Raw genomic sequence first — 19,788 nt, 5'->3', positions numbered from 1 at the left:
GCAGGAGAGGCTCGGCGCTCTTTAGGGGTGTAATTACCAAATAAACAGCTTAACAGGCACAGTGGCTGCAGCGTCTTATTGGGGGATACAGAGGATACTACACATTTGGCAATATTTGGTTGTTTTGCTAATTAATTTATAACTATTTTTGCTTGTGTCTGGTATGGGTATGGCAGTCGGTCGGGCAGCCTTTTAACTTGATTTGCTGCAGCTGTAGCGCACCACTCACAGTCAAAAACAGCCAGGTTTCCCTTTGATATATATAATATTGTCGTTATTTGGGTTCTTCTGTGCCCTTTTAACCCTAAAAGGAACGCCAGAATCAAAAGTCCTACCCTGCTCTCTGAAATCACGACGACGGTGCGGTGTGGGACCAGCCTGTCTCGGCCCCCTAGTAATGTTTATTATCCTGGGACAATTTAGTTAAATATTACATCGAGCCTTGTGACAAATGAACGTATCCAAACAGAAAGGAACACAACCTGTGCTCGGTAGCTGGAACTGGAAAAGATACGGGATTCGTACCGTACTGGAGACGAGTCACTTTTAGGACATGACTCATATGGTTAAGTTTTGAAAACCTAACTTTGGTCCACGTCCACCCGGTCTGACCTTTGGACAACATGTTTTTTACTTTTATTATTATTATTGCTCTGACCTCAGCACAGTCACCAGAGCCCTGTGTAAAGTCCACCCGACTGAGATTATAGAAGCCGCGCGCTCACAGCGGGAGCCTTCTCTCTCCTCACGGTGCCTTCTTGTGCCAGAAGAACCTATCAGTGCTTGACTGACTCCAACATGGCGCTGATCACCAGAGTAGCGGTGCTGTGCCTAGCGCTCTGCCTTGGGAGCTGCACGGAGGACGCCTCACCAAGCCCCCCGACCGAAGAGACCTCCTCTGATGACTGGGGCCTTGGAACCGTTCGAGGCGGCTTTGAGGCGGTCAACGGGTATTTTGACTCTTTCCTGGAGCTGCTGGGTGGGAGAAATGGTGTCTGCCAATACAGGTGCAGATATGGTGAGTCCCTTTCTATGTCATATGTGTCAATGTACACGATTGAGAAACAGCTGCACTGTTTACTATGCTTAGAAGGTAGAAGCGTGCTCTATGGTGGGGACAAAGCAGTGCACCTGCCTCTATCTCCCTGTGTCTTAAAATGCATGGCTCCCTCGAGTACACGTGAGGTGACAAGGTGTGCAAGTACACTTGAGGTGACAGTTTGTAAGTACACAGGAGGCAACACGGTGTGCAGGTTCACTTGAGGTGAAAGGGAGTGCAAAGTAAGGATGGACTGGGATGTGGTCTCGAGTGGCCGAGATTAACTTTATGAATAAATAAATTCATTCAAGCATTTCATCCATCACGTTTTGCATACTTCAAGCACATATGCAGCTGCTCTACTGAGAAGAGCCTTTACTCTTTGATTAAAAGTATGGAAGTCATACTTAAAGCACTAAACTACTGGTCGGTGAGAAATATAGGAGCACTGCTGAGAAGGGGCTAGGCCTGCCTAACTGTAAGTGTAGTAGTAAAGCGAGTCGGTAACATTCCTTTAAACCATAGCAGTTCAGTACAGAAGTGCTTAAATAATTCTTTAGCAGAACTGCTGGGGAGTGCGGGAATACCCAGCAACCCTGCTGTAAAGCACAGCACAGTAGCCTTAAAAGTGTCACAGCTTTGATGCACAGTGTCAGGAAGGACTGAGAATCTACCCTTAAAATTATAGCGACATTTCTCAGGAATGCCTTTGATGAAAATATGGCGCTTCTGCCCAGAAGTGGCCTTTTCCATGAAATTAGAGCCGACTTACTGACTAGTGTCCGACACTCTCTAGTGTACATATAACATCCCTTCTTATAACGACCATTTTATTAAAGGTATCACAGATATGTTATAGTACCGGTACTGTGGGGGCTATCATCACTGTACAGAGGCTCTGTGTGAGAGTGTGAGTACTTCTCTAGTAAACCTGTACCAGCCCTGGTTGGAAGTATCGATGATGCGCCATTAAAAGCACGGGTATACCTTTTTGTCAAAAATACACAATTTTAATATAATCAAAAGTCAAAAGGGTACATTCAGAAACAATAAAACACCATGACGGAGGAAACATAAAAGAACCTACAAATCATGAGTGTATAGATCTATTCCAAATAAATATATAAAGGGAAAATGAATCTAAAACAATAGGAAACAATTCCACAAAAGCAATTAATGATGAGGAAGTAGATGCAATAGACAATTGTAGGTTCTTTTATGTTTCCTCCATCATGGTGTTTTATTGTGTCTAAATGTACCCTTTTGACTTTTGATTACATTAAACGTGTGTATTTTTTTTAAAAAAAAGATATACCTGTGTCTCTTAGAGTTTCTAGATGAATATTCTAGATACGAATACTTGTACTGGTGTTTAGATTTATTCCAGGTTGAACTACTAAGTAGAGTTCAACACCCAAATCACGAGTCATAATTAGTATTTGATTAAATTGTATAAATGAAATCCCTTGTAGGCATCATCACTCATTCCTAATTACTTCGCCCAAGCCTCCAAGGGTATATTGGGTCTCCCACTGGTTTTTGCTCCATTAAAAGCACATCAACCCTCCGGAGCAGTGGTAAGGTTATCCCATGACAAGTACAGAAGCCAAGACGGAATGCAAGTAACCCATCCCAACTGAAGATATGACAGTCCACATTTTCACTGGCAGTGCCAGTCGGCCTCTCAATACGGCAGTGCAGCTTAGAAGTGCCAAGACAAGAGGCATAAACAGCACCACCTTCCTGCACGCACGACTGCTCCGGTGCCCCCGCTGGAGAACTGCTGAGTGGAAGCCTGGAGGGCAGCGCATGTGCCAATCACTATTTCGGACCCTGGTCTTTCCAGAAGGGGGAATTATGTCGTATGACTGATTGTCTCAAGTTCACAGCACAGGCGTGCCAGAGCATGGATTCAGGACAGCAGCTTCGGGATACCTAATTCCCAGTTCTTAGGTCTGAATTTCAAAATGTCAATAAAGGTTCTGATCTCCTGTGATGTAACTTCATTGGGTTGCTGGTGTCTGGTGATGGGTCAGTGAACTCTGTGAAATTACATGTGCTCCCTGTCCAATAAATGTCTCAGAACTCCACTCCTGACACTAGTCCCCAATCACAGTTTGGCAGACAGTTGGCAGTTTCAACAGAACGGCCAAAGAGTTGATGAGTATTGAGTAATATTTATTTTCTTTGCTCTTTGGGCTCTCTAAAGATCCAGAGGTGTAATGCAGAAGCTGGCACTATTGCTGCCTGTGCTGTCCAAAGCGAACGAATACGCTATGCCTAGAACCACTGACAGGAAAACAGCGCCAGCATGCCTCTCACGTCTGCCCACCTCAGCACCACCCCAACTCTGTGTTCACTGGACGTGGCGAGAGATGATTCTCTGCCCAGAACTCTCTCTGGAACCAAGACCCCTCAGATGTCAGCACTTGCCTCGTCTATGAACAGTACGCCAAGCCCAGTAAAGGTGTTACTTCGCCACTCGCTTGTAATACATTATTCTCCTGCATAATACTTTGTTTTGCATTCATTTAGTTGCGAACAAGAGAAGAACAGCTCTTGCAATTTAGTTAGTCTCGCCAGATTTACCTTAAAAAATGGAGTAACGCCATTGGTGCCATATATCAAAGCACGTGCTGCAAAAAAATCCCTTTTTTATACCATACACTATTCTGTCATGGAATGAAGGTTTCAATCAATCAATCAATCATAGACATTTATAGAGCGCTCTACTTACCCGGAGGGTCTCAAGGCGCTAGGGGGGGGGGGGTGCTGCTACTGCCCGAACAGCCAGGTCTTGAGCTTCTTCCTGAAGGCGAGGTGGTCTTGGGTCAGGCGCAGGTCGGTCGGGAGGGAGTTCCAGGTCTTGGCAGCCAGGTAGGAGAAGGACCTTCCTCCTGTTGTCGTTCTTCGGATGCGGGGGACGGCGGCGAGGGCGTGACTGGCTGATCGGAGGTGTCGTTTGGGAGCGTAGAAGTTGATGCGGTTGTTGAGGTAGCTCGGGCCTTGATCGTGTAGGGCTTTGTGTGCGTGGGTGAGGAGACGGAAGGTGATTCTCTTGTTGACCGGGAGCCAGTGCAGGTCTCTTAGGTGTCCGGAGATGTGGCTGTGTCGTGGGATGTCGAGGTTTCAGGATTGATTGCAACAGGATCAAGGGTCAAATATGGACAACACTGTATTTCTTAGACAACATATTTATTTTGAAGTGGCACATTTAGATTTAGCCTCACTCTGTGCAAATGTGTAAATGTAATGTACAGGAATTTATATAGCGCAAATCACCAAGCGGTTTCTAAGCGCTTGCTTAGGGAACCCGTCCTGGTATTCCCCTGTGAGATAACCCCGGCAGGGTATCCGCAAGGTGAAAGCCAGGCATCCCACCGCGAGGGGCCGTTGTGGAGATTAAGCAAGCTATTGCCCAGAGTCGCAGAGTGTGAACCTGTGAATCGAGTAGGCACCGGAGCGAGAATTGTCGAGTCCATGGACATTTTAGGACTCAAGACCCCGCCGAGCCGGGAATTGAACCCTGGTCCCGGGCTGACCTCTGCTTCCAGGTCTGCCTCCTCTAACCAGTGAGCCACGCTTCTCCACAATGTGCACTGTACCTCTTCTTTTGGAAGTCTGCACTCAAACTTAACCCTACGGACTCAACATTTTGACATACGCAGACGACATCCAACTCATCCTCTCCCTATCCAACAAACCCAACACCACCAGACACAACTTTCGAGAAGGCATGTAAGCCATCGCCAAATGGATGAAAAACAGCTGCCTACAACTAAACACCAACAAGACGTAAGTACTCATCATGGGCCCAAACCCCGACACCTGGTGGCCCCCCCTTGGAAACCCGCCCACCCCCCACGGACCAAGCACGCAACCTGGGAATCATACTGGACTCCGAGCTCAAAATGGACCGCCAGATCAACTCCGTCTCATCCTCCTGCTTCCACACCCTCCGCCTCCTAAGTAAGACCTTCAAACGAATCCCCCTTGAACAAAGAAAGACAGTCACTCACGCCCTGATCACCAGCAGACTCGACTACAGCAACGCACTCTACGCTGGAATAAACAAAAATCTCACCCGCAAGCTACAGAACATCCAGAACGCCGCCGCAAGACTGGTCCTCAACCTGCCAAAACACTGCCACATCTCCCAGCACCTGGGCACACTCCACTGGCTCCCCATCAAGGCAAGAGTCACCTTCAAGATGCTCACCCACGCACACAAGGCCCTCCACGACACTGGACCAGCATACCTGAACAGCCAACTGAAATTCCATGCAACCTAAAGGACCCTACAATCAGCCCCGCCCTTCTACGCCATGGTCCCACGCACCAGAAAAACCAGATCGGAGGCCGCTCCTTCTCCTTCCTCGCGGCCAAGGCCTGGAACGCCCTTCCACTCCACCTCAGACACACAACATCGCTTCCCATCTTCGTAAAAGACCTCAAGACCTGGCTCTTTGATGGGCCCCCTCCTTAATGGACTGGAACCTGCACCACCCCCAGCACCTTGAGACCCTTATGGGTGAGTAGTCGCGCTTAACAAATGCTTGATTGATATGTGTCTTCTCAAGCACACATTCTACCGTTGTAGCATTTAACAGACGTTTATAGTTGTCCAACTCACTGGTACTCATTTTATCAACCTTGGAAGGATGAAAGTCTGTGTGGACCCACCGGGAAGCAAACCTTTGGCCATCATGTGAAACTCAGATTCCTTGAATGAATGGATTAGCCCCTCGACCAAATGGATTAGACCCTGCACTTAAATGGCATTTTGCCTGTTGATGGAACCTTACTTCAAATGAGCTCATGATGAGTTAGCAAAACAACCAAAGTTACTACATGAATATGGGAGGGTGAGGGTTCCAAGTAGGATTCATCACATAAAGAAAACCCCTCCCATTGCCTAAAGAATAAGGAAATGTTCTCTTTGTCATAGTCATATTCAATACATTTACATACTTAATTCCAGATGTTTGGATGGGAATGTCTCCTACATAATGTAAAATCATATTACTCCACCCTGATTGCCTGACTCCTAGTATCTGGTAATGTGGGTTTTGATGTTGGCCCCAGGGTCATGCTAATCTAGTGTTTGCTTGAAGGCCTAGGTGTACCTCTTGACAGGAGTGAGGTTCCGGATCATACATCTTGTGACCTGGAGAGGCGGATCAAGTGTGCTCTCATTTGACGGGGAGTGGATTACCATCCCTGTCATATGTAGAACGATGTTGAGAACTTCCCATGTTTTGTGAATCAGTAGTTTTGACCAGACCTTTTTTATCTGTCTCACTGGAGTTACTTGCCCACTCATGTAATGTTCTGCTTCTCTGCACTTACAAGATCCTAGCACTAACATATTTAGTGTATATTATGCATATGTGGGTCATACATCATGTGTGCAAATAAACTAAAATAATGGAAACTAGCAGGTTCCATCGATGATGCCCCTGGCTTTTTCATATACCCTTAATGGAGGTGAAGTTGTTTTTCCAGAGAGTGTGAGTGTATTCATGACATCCTAAAACTGGAGGGAGGAGGCCTAGACACTGAAGTAGGAAAAGAGGAGAAAGGGCTACCTTTAGAAATGTGATTAGATCTTTTTGCTGAAAGGAGCTGCTGATTAGTCTTCCTGAGCACTGCCATATGATAGATAGCGAAGGATGGAGCTATAATCTCGGTTGTTCTGAGTGGAAAGGGTGCTTTAGGTGAGGCCAACCTTTTGTCCCGCACCAGATAACAGTTTAATATTACAGTTGATATCCTCTGCAGAAAGCTTACATCTCTTTGTGCCTCTATCCTGGTTACTCCAGGCTTAAGCCCTGTTGTCCGGAGCATCATAATTCCAGTTCCCAGTTCTCTTTGACTAAGGAAGGGAGGTCCACCCTGGAGCACTAAGAGGACTTTTATGCAACAAAAGCAGGTGTCTGCCTTATAGTCAGTTTCACATAGGTGAGAAGACACATCTGGAAGGAAGAAGTTGTCCCATGACCTGAAATGCCTGGAGGCTTTCCTGTCTGCTGGATGACAGAAGGTGCATGTCAACTCTGCAGCAGGTGTGATTGTCTAAGGCAAGGTAGAAGTTGCGGGCCCTGGAGCTTGAGGGTACATCTACCAAGGAAGGCAAAGAAGAGCAATCTGTGTGCTACAGTGACTGCTGAAACATTGTGAAGTTGTGTCCGAGCGGACTTTGCAGCTGTCACATCCTGAAGTTATGCCCCATCAGATTGGGCCGTTGTGGCTTTGAATTGCATCTGAACCGACGGTGCTGATAACTCAGCAATGTGAGCAATGGATGGTTCACAGTTGCTGATGTAGAGTGCCACAAAGTGGCCCCTTGACCCTGCAAACCACCAACCCTACTCACTCTATTCCCAGAAGGTGGCTTGCAACCAGCTGGAGACTGGAGAAAATGCCTGAGCCAGCATGCCTACACAGACAATAGTTGGTGGCCTCTGCTACTGACATCAGAGTTTTTAAGTACTAACAGTGAGCTTGTTGCCTCCTGGAAGAGGGAGAGAAAGGTAGACATGTATTGAGGGTCCATGGCTTGTCCGAAGTACAAACACAAATTTGTAGTGATGAAATAAGGAAAACTGGGACAAATAATTGAGAGAATGAAATCAATTAAAGGCATAGCACTAGACTTGTGCCTAAGACCTGCCCAGGACAGAACTTAAACCTGGGAGAAGAGAGAGAGTGAGGGAATTAAGGGAGGGGTGTTTACCAACCGAAGGTACATTTGCACCACTACAGTGAAACATTTGTATCTGTGGCATGTAGTGTGTAGTGTAGTATTAAGGCTTCTGTGTGTATTAAATTACTTTCTTTTAACAAACACAAGCATTGGCTTGGACAATCCGTTATTGAGTTGCTGTGTGATTGTTGATTTCTCAGCTTGAAAATCTGCACTCTACCTCTCTGAGAAGCATGTGACTACTCGCCATCACTACCTGTGAGAGTCAAGTGATGAAGGGATTGTACTAGGCCCAGCTTGCTGCACCATGGTATGATGGACCCTGGGACAACAGAGCCAAACAACCCCAGATTCCACCACTGTGGCTCCAGAGTCCCTGAATGACCAGTGGTGCCCTGAACGAATATAGCACATTACAACGCGATGTATTACATTGCATGCTTTTACAACGCTGTTGTTCCAACAACCGAGTTGTTAGTACGCGATGCATTTACATAGCAAGTCATTACAACGACCTGCAGTAGGGGGCACCCTGGACTTAATAATAGTATTATTTAATATTTGTACTCCAGATCGCGCAACAGTAGCAATGGTGTTGGAATTCATTTCCAATACCTCAGCGCCACCTACAGCAAGTCATTGTAATGACTTGCGATGTAAATGCATTGACTACTAACAACGGAGGTGTTGTAACAACCGCTTTGTAATAATACTGCAAAGTAATGACAGAGTTGTAAATGCTGTTTCCCGCCCTGAACAGGGTCTTACTTCATACCTCTTTCCATATTTTGAAACTACAGCAGACTTGTTGTAAGTTACCATTGAATATACTAATCTTACTTGAGGTACCTTAGGCAGTTTCCTTTGGGTGGGTGGATACACTTGAATATGCATTCAGCACTGCTCTCATCGGGGGAGCCTCAGATTAACTTGAGGAAAATGAGCTGGACTCGGTGGGATCTACACCGTGTGGTTAAACAGCTCACTCCTTTCTTTCCTTATTGGCATGTGTCAGGTAATACAGTGGTGTTGTCTGTCTACTTTAAAGGAGCTCTCTAATAAGCTACTATAGTATCGCAGAGTGATAGTTGCCTCCCAGGTCTTAGATGCAGTACCTTTTATAGCATCACACTCTAGGAGTGATAGGTTGTTGGTGATTTAAATTGTGTTGTGATGGGCTAACTAGTCATTTGTTTTTACCTGGGCATACCCTCACAAGGTAAAGCATCAGTAACATGGATGCTCACCTCTTAGTATTCTGCCCTTTCACACTTTCATCAGAAGAGAAACGTTACTAAGTACTCACTTACTAGGTAGACTTTCTTGCAGAAGTACATGGATTACTGTGGGAATATCCTGCTTTTGTAAATTGTTTTTTTCGGTTTTACAAGCATAAATCCTGGGCCTCATTAATGGGACCCCGTGTGCCGCCAGAACGTCCGTTTTTGTGATGTTCCATGGCACAGGAGCCTGCTCCATATTTACGAGGCAGCACGAAGCAACTTTTTTTGGCTTTACCCTGCCTCGTAAATATCGTTCCCTTCAACCCAGTTTTCTGCGTTAAAGGGGCGTGCAATGGGTGTTGCTGCGGGCGTTCCCAGCAACATCCATGACTTTTTGACACTGCCTCAGATTTACGAGAAATTGTAACTCTGAGGCAGCAACAAAAACGTACCTTTATTTCTCCTTGTTTTCCTCTTTCTATGTGTGTTGCATTCTGCAGATTACCTACCATCCTCCTGGAAACCTATGGAAGTGATAGATTTCTGAATCTTGACAGCAGGGCCTTTTGTGAACAAGAGCAGGAGGGCTGAATCCCAATAGATATAAAACATACTGCTCCTGTTGTTGTTCATGGCTCCTTAGTGAACAGCCCCCTTAGTGTCCAGAACTTATGCAGTCAGGGAGCAAGAGTGACACAGAAGTGGAGACAGTGCGTTAGAGATGTCTGAGGTCTGGAACATACCTTTTGCCACAGGCAGCCCTCTCCGCACACCGTTTTATGCATGGGAAATGGAAAGCAGGGTTGGTTAGCACGGAAAGGATTCATATGAGGTCAAAAGAAGGAGGGCTTGTGTCACCAGGAGCCTAACCACCACCATGACGATGTAACTGTTCCATCACACCACAGCAATAATACAACATGAAGTACCTGGCAATTGCCTTAATTGGAAATTGACCTGAAGTAATCCTTTTAGGGAAATGCTGTCTTTCCAATTACTTCAGAAAATTTCTTATAAAATGCAGCATATTCTTGACATTATGGAACACATTTACTGAGAGTCGCGTGTGCTGATTACAAAACTGGTGATATAAACGCAAATTATGCCGAGCAATGCACAACGTGATCTACCTACTATTAGCCACTGCGCAAAGCTACTGAAATTGTTATTGCACTTTTGCACTCGTTCATAACCTTGAGTACAATTATCTTCAGGCAGAAGGATATCCAAGGATACATTGTATGATGCGCATATTTTCCAATTGTCGCACTAATTACGCATTGCAAGATCATGTGATATAGTAGCCCTCCCTGCATTTTGCTCATTGCTTGCACCAGTTTCTATCTGGCGTTGGTATTCTGTGCAATGTAGGATGTGCTACTTTGCATGACTTTAGTAGGTATTGGTTTGCACAGCCTCCTGTAGGATTTTGCAGTTCCCTCCAGTTTTACGAACTTTGCATACATTATCAGGAATTTCCCACTATGCAATACTTTTTAGCGCCTTGCTTGTAGAGACTTTCAGCAGAAAAACATTTGTGCGTAAAAATTAATCTGCACTATGTGCGCCACTTTGCACAGAATGACCACCTGGGCAAAACTATAATAAATCCGGACATATATGTTTTAAACATTTGACCTATCCTATGTAAGGCGTTCATAGCTGGATCATAAAATCCAATAGATTCTATCTCACCTAGATTAACTAATCTTGAAAATAATATGATTATCTGAGCCTGGTCCAACTGAAATGTGAAACCAAGGGTCCTCGCTCATACACAACACGGAGATTGATATTTTCTTTCATTGCCCCCTGACCTTTTAGACGTTACCTCTTCATTGTCTAGTGTCAGTAAGACTGTCCTTGCCTCTGTTTATGGTTAGTATGAAAAAAGCCTTTAGAAACACTACCGATAGATACAAATCTCCTCACTGATAATCTCTTTTTATCATGATTTCAAAATTCGTACTCAGAAAAAGACTTTGCAAGAGGGAAATCAATACTGCTAGAGATCGACTTATTCAGCTATTTTCATTAATCAATAAATTGCTCAATGTTGACAGTTATCAGACATCTGCAGAGTCAGTTACAGAAATATTGTGACAGGCTGGCAGTGCTCTATGCTGATAACATGACCTCACTAGGATGATAGTATGACTCCAAGGTACAAAGGCGACATACCAATTATTATCACGTGCGATTCATAAGTTATTACCAATAAGTATCTTCTCAGAATGTTGATCAATTACACATTCCGGTTATCTTCACCAACATTCAACCCCTACTAGAGGTGATCGAGGCCATAACGAGCCGACCTTTCATGTGGCTTTTTCCTGTCCCCCTCCCTCCCTCCACCCATGATGTGGTGTTACCGTCAGAGTTGCTGACTATGGAAACGGGACACCAGGTTTGAGTCTTGCCGATGTATAAACATCCTGTGATTCTGGGCAAATCACTTAATCTCCCTGTGCCTACAAATAACACATATGACTTTGTGTTATGTAACTGGTACTCATGTAAACCCCTCCGATACCTTTGGGTCGAGTTTGTTCTATATGTTGAAAGTTGTACTAAGATGTAAAAACAAAGCCTTAAGATAAGGAAAGACGAATAGATACCCATTTACCGGCTAATTTGTCCAAAGTGAATCCAGAAAACCTGGATAAATTTGGGCATCTCTTCTTCAGTTAAACACATACTTAAATAAATGGCACTAATGCCACATAGGAGCTTTACAAAATGTTTAACTTGTTCATGAAGCCATCTACGGCACAATCAGGTCCAATAGTCTCTGAGGCTAGATGTAATAATATGTTAGCAGATTACTTAAGGGAAAAAGTGAACACAATCCGTGCCACCTTGACTAGGGGTATAGATCCAAGCGTTGCTGTCAAAACTTGGCACCAGCAATGGAAATCTGAGGCAAGCTAATTAGCCTTCCCAAAGATTAGTATTAAAATCATTGAACGCATTCTCACCTCAATTATATTGGGATTCCTGCTGAGACCATGCTACCCCTAATATTCTCATGAAATGTGGAACGGCAATCTATCTGGTTTTAATTTGCTTAACCACTCTCTAGAAACTGGCATAGCGCCTCCTGCCTGGAAACATGCTAAGCTGAAACTACTTTTGAAGAAACCTTCTTTAGACCCCACTTTACCTGAAAACTGCAGACCCATTTCCATGCTTCCAGGTGTCAGCAAAATTGTGGAAACATTTGTTAACAAAGAACTCTCTTCATTTTTGGAAGAACAGAAATTTCTTCATCCCACTCAAACTGGTTTAAGGCAGGAAACAGAATAGAAATTGCCTTATTATCCGTAACCGACGAGCTTAAGATAATTTTGGATCTAGGAGGCAAGGCAGCAGTTATATTGATTGATTTAAGTACCACTTTTGACACTGCATCCCATCCAATACTTCTCAAAAGATCGGAAGAAGTAGGAATTCAGGGTACAGCTCTCAAATGGCTTGTCTCATTCTTAAGTAAGAGAAGCTTCCAAGTATGTGTGGAAACTTTCTCTTCTGACACTCGGTCTTTACAACATCGAGTGCCTCAGGGCTCGTCAATAAGCTCCACCTTGTTCAATGTCTCTGTTCAACCGTTGGCAGGTATTATAACAAGGCGTGGATTTTCAATAGTATCATATGCAAATGATATACAAATAATCATCTTCCTAACACCAGAAACAGCAACACTTGCCATTCAACTAAATGACTGCCTAAGCAAAGTTACTCACTGGATGTTGAGGAGCAATTTGAAACTCAATGACGGTAAAACTGAACTTAAGTCCTCGTAGTCGTAAACAACCCCTCTTGCAGGACAGAAATAAGCTGGCCCGACTGCCTCGGTGACCTCACCCCTCAAAAAACTGAAATAAAAAGCCTTGGCTTCTGGATTGATAGAAATCTCACTATGGAGGTTCAGGTGAGGAAACTAAGAGCCTGTTGTTTTGGCCTACTCAGGACTTTGAGAAAGGTTCTGAGTTAGTTTTCTCCTGCCACATGTAGTACGGTAGTCCAGGGCCCCGTGTTGTCCTGCCTTGACTATGGCAACTCAGTCTATCTGGGTAGCCCTTTGTATCTGGTTAAGCGACTCGAAGTGGTCCAGAATGCCACAGCGTGCATTCTCCTAAGGATACCAAAACATAATTCTGTCACCTCATCTCTTGTGTCCCTCCACTGCTTACCAGTGTCCAAGAGAAATCAATTCAAATCTCTTTGCCTAGCCCATCAAGCTATGTATAAAAAGAGTCCACCGCTATTACAGTGGGGTCTAAGCCCCTACAATCCTAAAAGATCTCTACGGTCTGCAAAACTGAAGCTCTGCACTGTACCTTTGATTAAGAAAGCTAGAATTGAACAACGCTTATTTGTGTATCTGGATTCAACATTTTGGAACCCCCTGACATTACCATTAAGAATGATGAAAGAAGAACTACATTTTAGAAACAATCTCAAGACCCAATTATTTGAGTAGTTTGCCTATCTAGTAGGCACTATGTGACAGACAGGACATTTAGCACTGGGAGGCCCGTTGGTCAGCCATGCGCTTTATAAATGCTGAGTATACTATAGTATAGTATACTATAGTATAGTATAGTATAGTATAGTATAGTATAGTATAGTATAGTATAGTATAGTATAGTATAAATAGTGTGATCTTAGGCAAATATTTTAATTCACCAACACTCTTTTTTGTTTTCCTTATCGGGCATGAAACCACTTTCAAACATGTGTGCTCACAATACCAGTTGTACAAAACTATCACTTTCATGAGTACTTTCTCAGTGCAGGGCTTTAATGTGCCTTATTAATGTCAAAGATTCACCATTTTTAAGAAATATATTTTTGAATTTTGAAGAGACTTTATCCTATCTTATATCATGTTTTTTATGATTTACATAGCAAATATTTTCAGGGCTCGCCTGATGCACACGCTCTAAGATCTGAACCAGATGATTGGCTCGGCTCTGGCTCGGGTCTCCCTGTTAATTTGTTGGCTCGCCCTTCTCTAATACCTACCAACTTGACTTTATTTGTTAGTTCATTTGGTACCATAAACAAGGCTCTGTTGCAGCCTCGTTGAAGCAGTCTTGCACCAAATTGTCTCTTCTATCGTCTTATCTGAAATGGTACCATGGTGCGCAAGATATTGATAACAATCGAGATGTCTGACAACTCTGGATACATTGATACACTTAGGGCCAAATTATGAGTCTGGCGGTCCAAGAACTGCCAGACTCGTGGTGGTGCGGCGGTGTCTATCCAGCCACTGCCACACCGGCAGTCCGACCACCCTATTACGAGTTGGGCGGTCAGACCGTAGTTGGACTGCAGGCACTGCCAGGATACCACCATTCCCTGGCAGTCGCACAGTGGTCAGGGCCATTGTAAGATACAGATGGTGCAGTTGCATATTGCAAGTTTCAGGACCACCAGCGTTTTCATGGGGGTCTTTCTTCCGTGAAAAGGCTAGCAGTGTTGAAATGGCCCCCTCCGCCTAAGAATGCATGCAGGGGAGACACAACATGTGCTCCTCTGTGTGCTTGCCCCCCAGTTCCTGTACGGCATGGACTGTACAGTTCATGTCATGCAGGAACCTGTGCGGCGTTCCTATTGCGGTGCCTTTTTTAAAGGCACCACCACGGGAACCGCCATGCTGCCCACCCGCCAGACCACAAGATTACTTGTAGTCTGTTGGGCGGCAGTGACTCTTGGTGGTGCGGGGGCGCAGTGGTGGTGGGCCACCCTCCCCACACCACCGAAAGTCATAATCGGGCCCTTAGTTTCCTGAAATATGCTGTCTGGAGTCCACCTGCTTTACAGAAGGGTGTTTGATATGAACAGCATCTGTGCTGATTTTGGGAAATGCACTGACACAGGGCCTGGCTTTTTTCTAAGTTTTTTTTATGATCAAGGGCCCGATGTAGGTAGGACTTATTTACCGATTTTTAATTACCGAATTTTACCGATTCGGTAATTAAAAATCGGTAAATAAGAAGGGGGGGTATGTAGGAACATCCAGATGTTCCATTTACCGAATCGGTAAATATCTGTATTTACCGATTCGGTAAATACCGACCGGTAATGCTCCATTCATTCCTATGGGCTTTGAAGCCCATAGGAATGAATGGGGCATTACCGGTCGGTATACAGATTTTGACAAGGGTGCAGGGGGTGTCACTTTGACACCCTCTAGCACCCCCAAAAAAGGTACGGGGGCCATGTGGCAGGCATACCTGCCCTAAGGGCAGGTCTGCCTGTCATATGGCACAGGTGTGCATGCACACATGTGCATGCACACCTGAATCGGTATTTTAACATCAAATTGAATTTGATGCTAAAATACCGAATCGGTAAGGCTTGTGGGACTCAGAAGAGTCCCACCTACATACCAAATTTACCTAATCGGTAGAAATACCGATTCGGTATTTTACAGAATCTGTAAATTTACCGATCGGTAAATTTACCGATTCTGTAAAATATGTGTCCCTACATACCAAAGCTCAAATACCGGTCGGTAACGGCCGAAAATACCGATTTTCGGCCGTTACCGACCGACCTACATCGGGCCCCTAGTGCCTTTGACACTGTGGATTATGGTCTCTTAATAGATCATCTGGCCTTTATCCCAGGGTTTGGACATATCTTTAGCTATTTTGTCTGTTACTTTACATAGGCACTATCTCTCGGTTTCTCAGCCTTTCAAATGCCACTCCAGTTACTTCAATGTCTAACGAAAACCACAAAAGCCTCTGTATAGGTGCCTGTCACCTTGTCTCCATTTAGAACAGGATTGGATGTCTTCAAGGTGACCTAAGTCAGTTGTTTTCTCATCGGATGCTATTGACTTTCTCAAAGTAAATGCGGATCCAATAAGTCTAATTGTGATATTACTTCAAGTATTAATGCAGATTCTATGACACAATATTAAGGCAAAAAAAATCGTGAAATTAAAATGTTGCAGAAAAAACTATTGAGGACAAAAATATCGACTACAAAAAAATAGTGAACAAAAATATTGTTATTAAATGGAGATGTATATGTATGTATACGTATTTGGTAATTATAATAACTTTAGAAATACATGAATGCATGTAGAAAATAATGAAATGTATACATAATACAGGAAAAGCAAAGACAGGCATAATAACTTAACCATAATATTAACAAAGAAACTAAAATAACTGTAAACAAAACATAAAAAAGCCAACATCTCAATAATTCTATGTAAATATAGCAAAATAAATAAATAATGTATATATATATATATTTAATAGCGCATTTAAATATGTCCGCCGACAGACTGCGTAGCCGAGCGGAGGCAGCAGATTCCATGTTTTTGGATTCCCCGGCTGGGGGATCATTGAATATTACGCCTACAAGCCACGAGACCGGTAGCACCACCACGAGGGATTTGTTCAGGAAATTGGAACAATTAATGCGTTCCGAACAATCCAAGTGGTGGGAGCACCGGTATCTTTCATTTGGAAGTCGGACGAGTCCCGAGGGGATTGAGAATCACCATAGACCCCTAGTTGCGATAACCCAGATCCCACCATGCTGTCCGAGTGGGCGGAGGCTAACCTGGAGTCCTCAGGCAAACTACTACACATTTTGGTCAAATACTCGGATAGTGACCGCATTAAATTGCAAGGAGAGATTGATATTATGGAGCAGGAGTTGACCAAATTGGAAATTACGGAACAAACCACAAAGATGAGAACTGACATGATGAATAGACTCAGTAAAGAAGAAGAAGTCATAAAGAAGAGAAAAGCTTTTAAATTTGAAAGAGACCGGATAGATTATCAAAACGGTCAGGTCTTCACATTTGCTCGTAGGTATGAAGCTGTTAAAGCAAGGGCAAGGGGCAACAAAACTGCCCAGCATATGACCAATGCAGCTATGGCGCCATCAGCTTCATTTTCGGACCTCAGCTCGGCTGCAGAAAGTGATCCAGAAGCAGACCCAATAAGAGATTCAAATCTGGGGTTTACAAAACTATCCCTGGCGCAAGAAGTCAACTGCTTGTGCCAGGATCGCCGAGAAACCTTGAGGTCACACAAACCTACTGGAGCAAGAGACAAAGGGCCAACTTCAAACGGAGGAAATGCCACTCCCGGAAACACAAATGGAGGCAAGCCGGGGAAACAAGGTCATTGGAATCGGTTTCAAAAAAAGACTGCGAAAAAACCGAACCAAAATCAGTAATTCATCTTACAGACCTAAAGCTAACTACAGGGGACACTGCTGTCCTTAACTTGGGGCTATCATATTGCCCGCCCTGCAACATGAACTATGTAGATACAAGGATGGACATTTACAGATTCACCCGTAAATTAAAATTGAATACATTCTTCCAATTGCAACCTAAAAAGAAAAATCAACTTGAAGTGACGCCAAGTCCAGCAATGACCAATAGTGAAGACCAGAATATTTTTGAAGAAATTTGGGAATTACAAAACGAACAAGGGTCCGGTCGAATTGGAACTAACACGATCCATGCTTCTAGTAGTCAACATATCACACCCTTTAAACCTAAATCTACATTCCAGCCAGTCATGGTACATGAAAATCTGGACACCTTCCAGGAAATAGTAGTACAAGATGTCAAGAAATTGTATACTGCCATCAACAAAAAAAGTTTTGTATCAGCAAACAAAACAGATGTTATAAACAACTTATCAGCAAGCTAGAAACCAACCATAATATAATCGTGAAGCAGGCTGATGAGGGCGGGAATGTAGTCTTGTGGCCCCGGGAGATGTACCTGAAAGAGGCAGAAGTCCATTTGGGTGACTCTACATGCTATCGTAGAAGCAACATTCAAATTTTTAAAACAGCATGGATGGATCAATACCAGAAACTACAAGCATGGAGAAGTGCGGGTCTTCTATCGGAGGATGAATTCCGCTACTTGAAAAAGGAACATCCAGTGATCCCGTCCTTTTATTTAATTCCCAAAATTCATAAGGGGGCCGACATACCACCTGGTCGGCCCATTATCTCTGCGATTGACAGTTCGATGGAGAATGTGTCAAAATATATTGACTTTTTCCTTCAAGACTATGTCAAGTCTTTAGACTCCTATCTAAAAGATTCTTTTGATTTCTTGTGCAAAGTAGAGCGTTTCTCCTGGGGTCCAAACATGTTATTGATGACTCTTGATGTGTCGGCTTTATACACCTCCATAAGACACTGTGATGGATTGAAAGCCATGGAATTTTATCTTAATAAATGCCCCCCCAGTTCGGTGGCCCACAACAAGATGCTACTGGACATGACCAGGATGTGCTTGGAGCACAATTTCTTCATCTTTAATGGTGCCATCTATCAGCAGGTCAGAGGTGTGGCGATGGGGGCCTGCTTCTCCCCCAGCTACGCGTGTTTACACGTTGGGCTGTGGGAGGAGCAGGTCCTCTTTGGCCAACACCAGGAAATTACTACCAACAATATTTTACTGTACTTGCGTTACATAGATGATTTGTTCTTTGTTTGGAGGGGCACTTTTGAGAGTGGCATGGCTATTGTAGAGATAAATAATAAGAACAACATCAATTTGAATTTTACCTCCAATATCAGTTCCAGGTCACTGTGTTTTTTAGATGTAGAGGTATTCATTGAGAATGACAGCTTAGCAACCAGATTGTATAGGAAACCTAGTGCTGGCAACACAGTATTGCATACCAGCAGCCATCATCCGGCACATCTGATCCGGAGCATTCCCTTTGGGGAAATGCTTCGGATCAAAAGAATTTGCAGCACGGAGGCAGAATGCGCAGTTGCGCAAGAGGCAAGTAGACTACGTTTCTTAGCCAGAGGCTATTCTAACACAAGCCTACTCAAAGCTATTCAACGGACCAAGTCTATTACTAGACAGGAGGCTATGGTTCCGAAGGATAGGGCTAAGGCAAGGGTGATCAGTTGGTGGACAAGGTCCCTGAAGTACCCTCTCGCATTATACTGACTTACAATCGTCAGCATGGGGAATTGAGGAAGATCCTATACAAAAATTGGAACCTTGTCCAAAGTGATCCAATTATTGGACAAAGAGTGAGTAACAAGCCTTTGCTCACTTTTCGTAGATCACCCTCCATGGCTAAGGCGTTAGTTAGGAACACCTTAGAGCCCCAATTTTCTACCACCTGGTTGTCTCTCAGCAAGGGTTTCAAAACATGCCCCCAATGTAAGGCCTGCCGTTATGGTAGTAACAGGACACATTACAGCAGTCCTTTTCGGCAGGATCCTATTGCTATCCCCAAAAGGTTGACCTGTAGGACAGATTACGCCGTATATGTGTTGGAGTGTCCGTGTGGGTTGAATATGTGGTAGGCACCCGACTGCCCGCCCACAAATGGATACTCCAACACATACGGGCTATTGTGGGACATGACCAAACCTATCCGGTTGCCAGGCACTTTGAAGCCAAACATCTAGGCAGTCCTGATCATCTCCAGTACTTTGTCATAGATACAGTAGAAGTATCAAGGAGAGGAGGGGACCGCGAGGCCAAACTCCGTCTCCTTGAGACTAGATATATACTGGAGTTGAATACAAAGAATCCTAATGGACTGAATGACAGGGAAGATCTGTATACCTGCATTTAGGATTCTCAGGAATTAGTTTAGTTTAGCCTGTCCGGATAGGGATATGATCTGACTGGTTTTAGCTGATTTTAATAGTAATATGTGGCTGTAGGTGTACTAAGTAATTTGTACACAAATTTGTGTCTTTTTTAATCATCTGTTTTGTCTTGCACTTTTCGCACTTTATTATTGCACTTTGCACATCACTTTTGACACTTTAATCCA

General features: G+C 44.0%; 1 protein-coding gene across 2 annotated transcripts in view; it reads left to right on the top strand.

Annotated features, from left to right (window-relative positions):
- Positions 1–444: 444 nt before the first annotated feature.
- Positions 445–19,788, top strand: part of PLA2G12B (phospholipase A2 group XIIB) — a 247,167-nt gene continuing 227,823 nt past the window's right edge. Inside the window, exon 1 of one of the 2 annotated variants that reach the window (XM_078643085.1) lies at positions 445–1,018. In XM_078643085.1, coding sequence (XP_078499211.1) covers positions 799–1,018 — 220 coding nt within the window. In that variant the 5' untranslated portion in view covers positions 445–798. The remainder of the gene's footprint in view (positions 1,019–19,788) is intronic. The other variant, XM_078643086.1, reaches the window with a different exon arrangement.

Source organism: Lissotriton helveticus, chromosome 5_1 (assembly GCF_964261635.1).
Source record: "Lissotriton helveticus chromosome 5_1, aLisHel1.1, whole genome shotgun sequence".
Classification (NCBI taxonomy): domain Eukaryota; kingdom Metazoa; phylum Chordata; class Amphibia; order Caudata; family Salamandridae; genus Lissotriton; species Lissotriton helveticus.
This window is presented reverse-complemented; position numbering and strand designations above follow the sequence as displayed.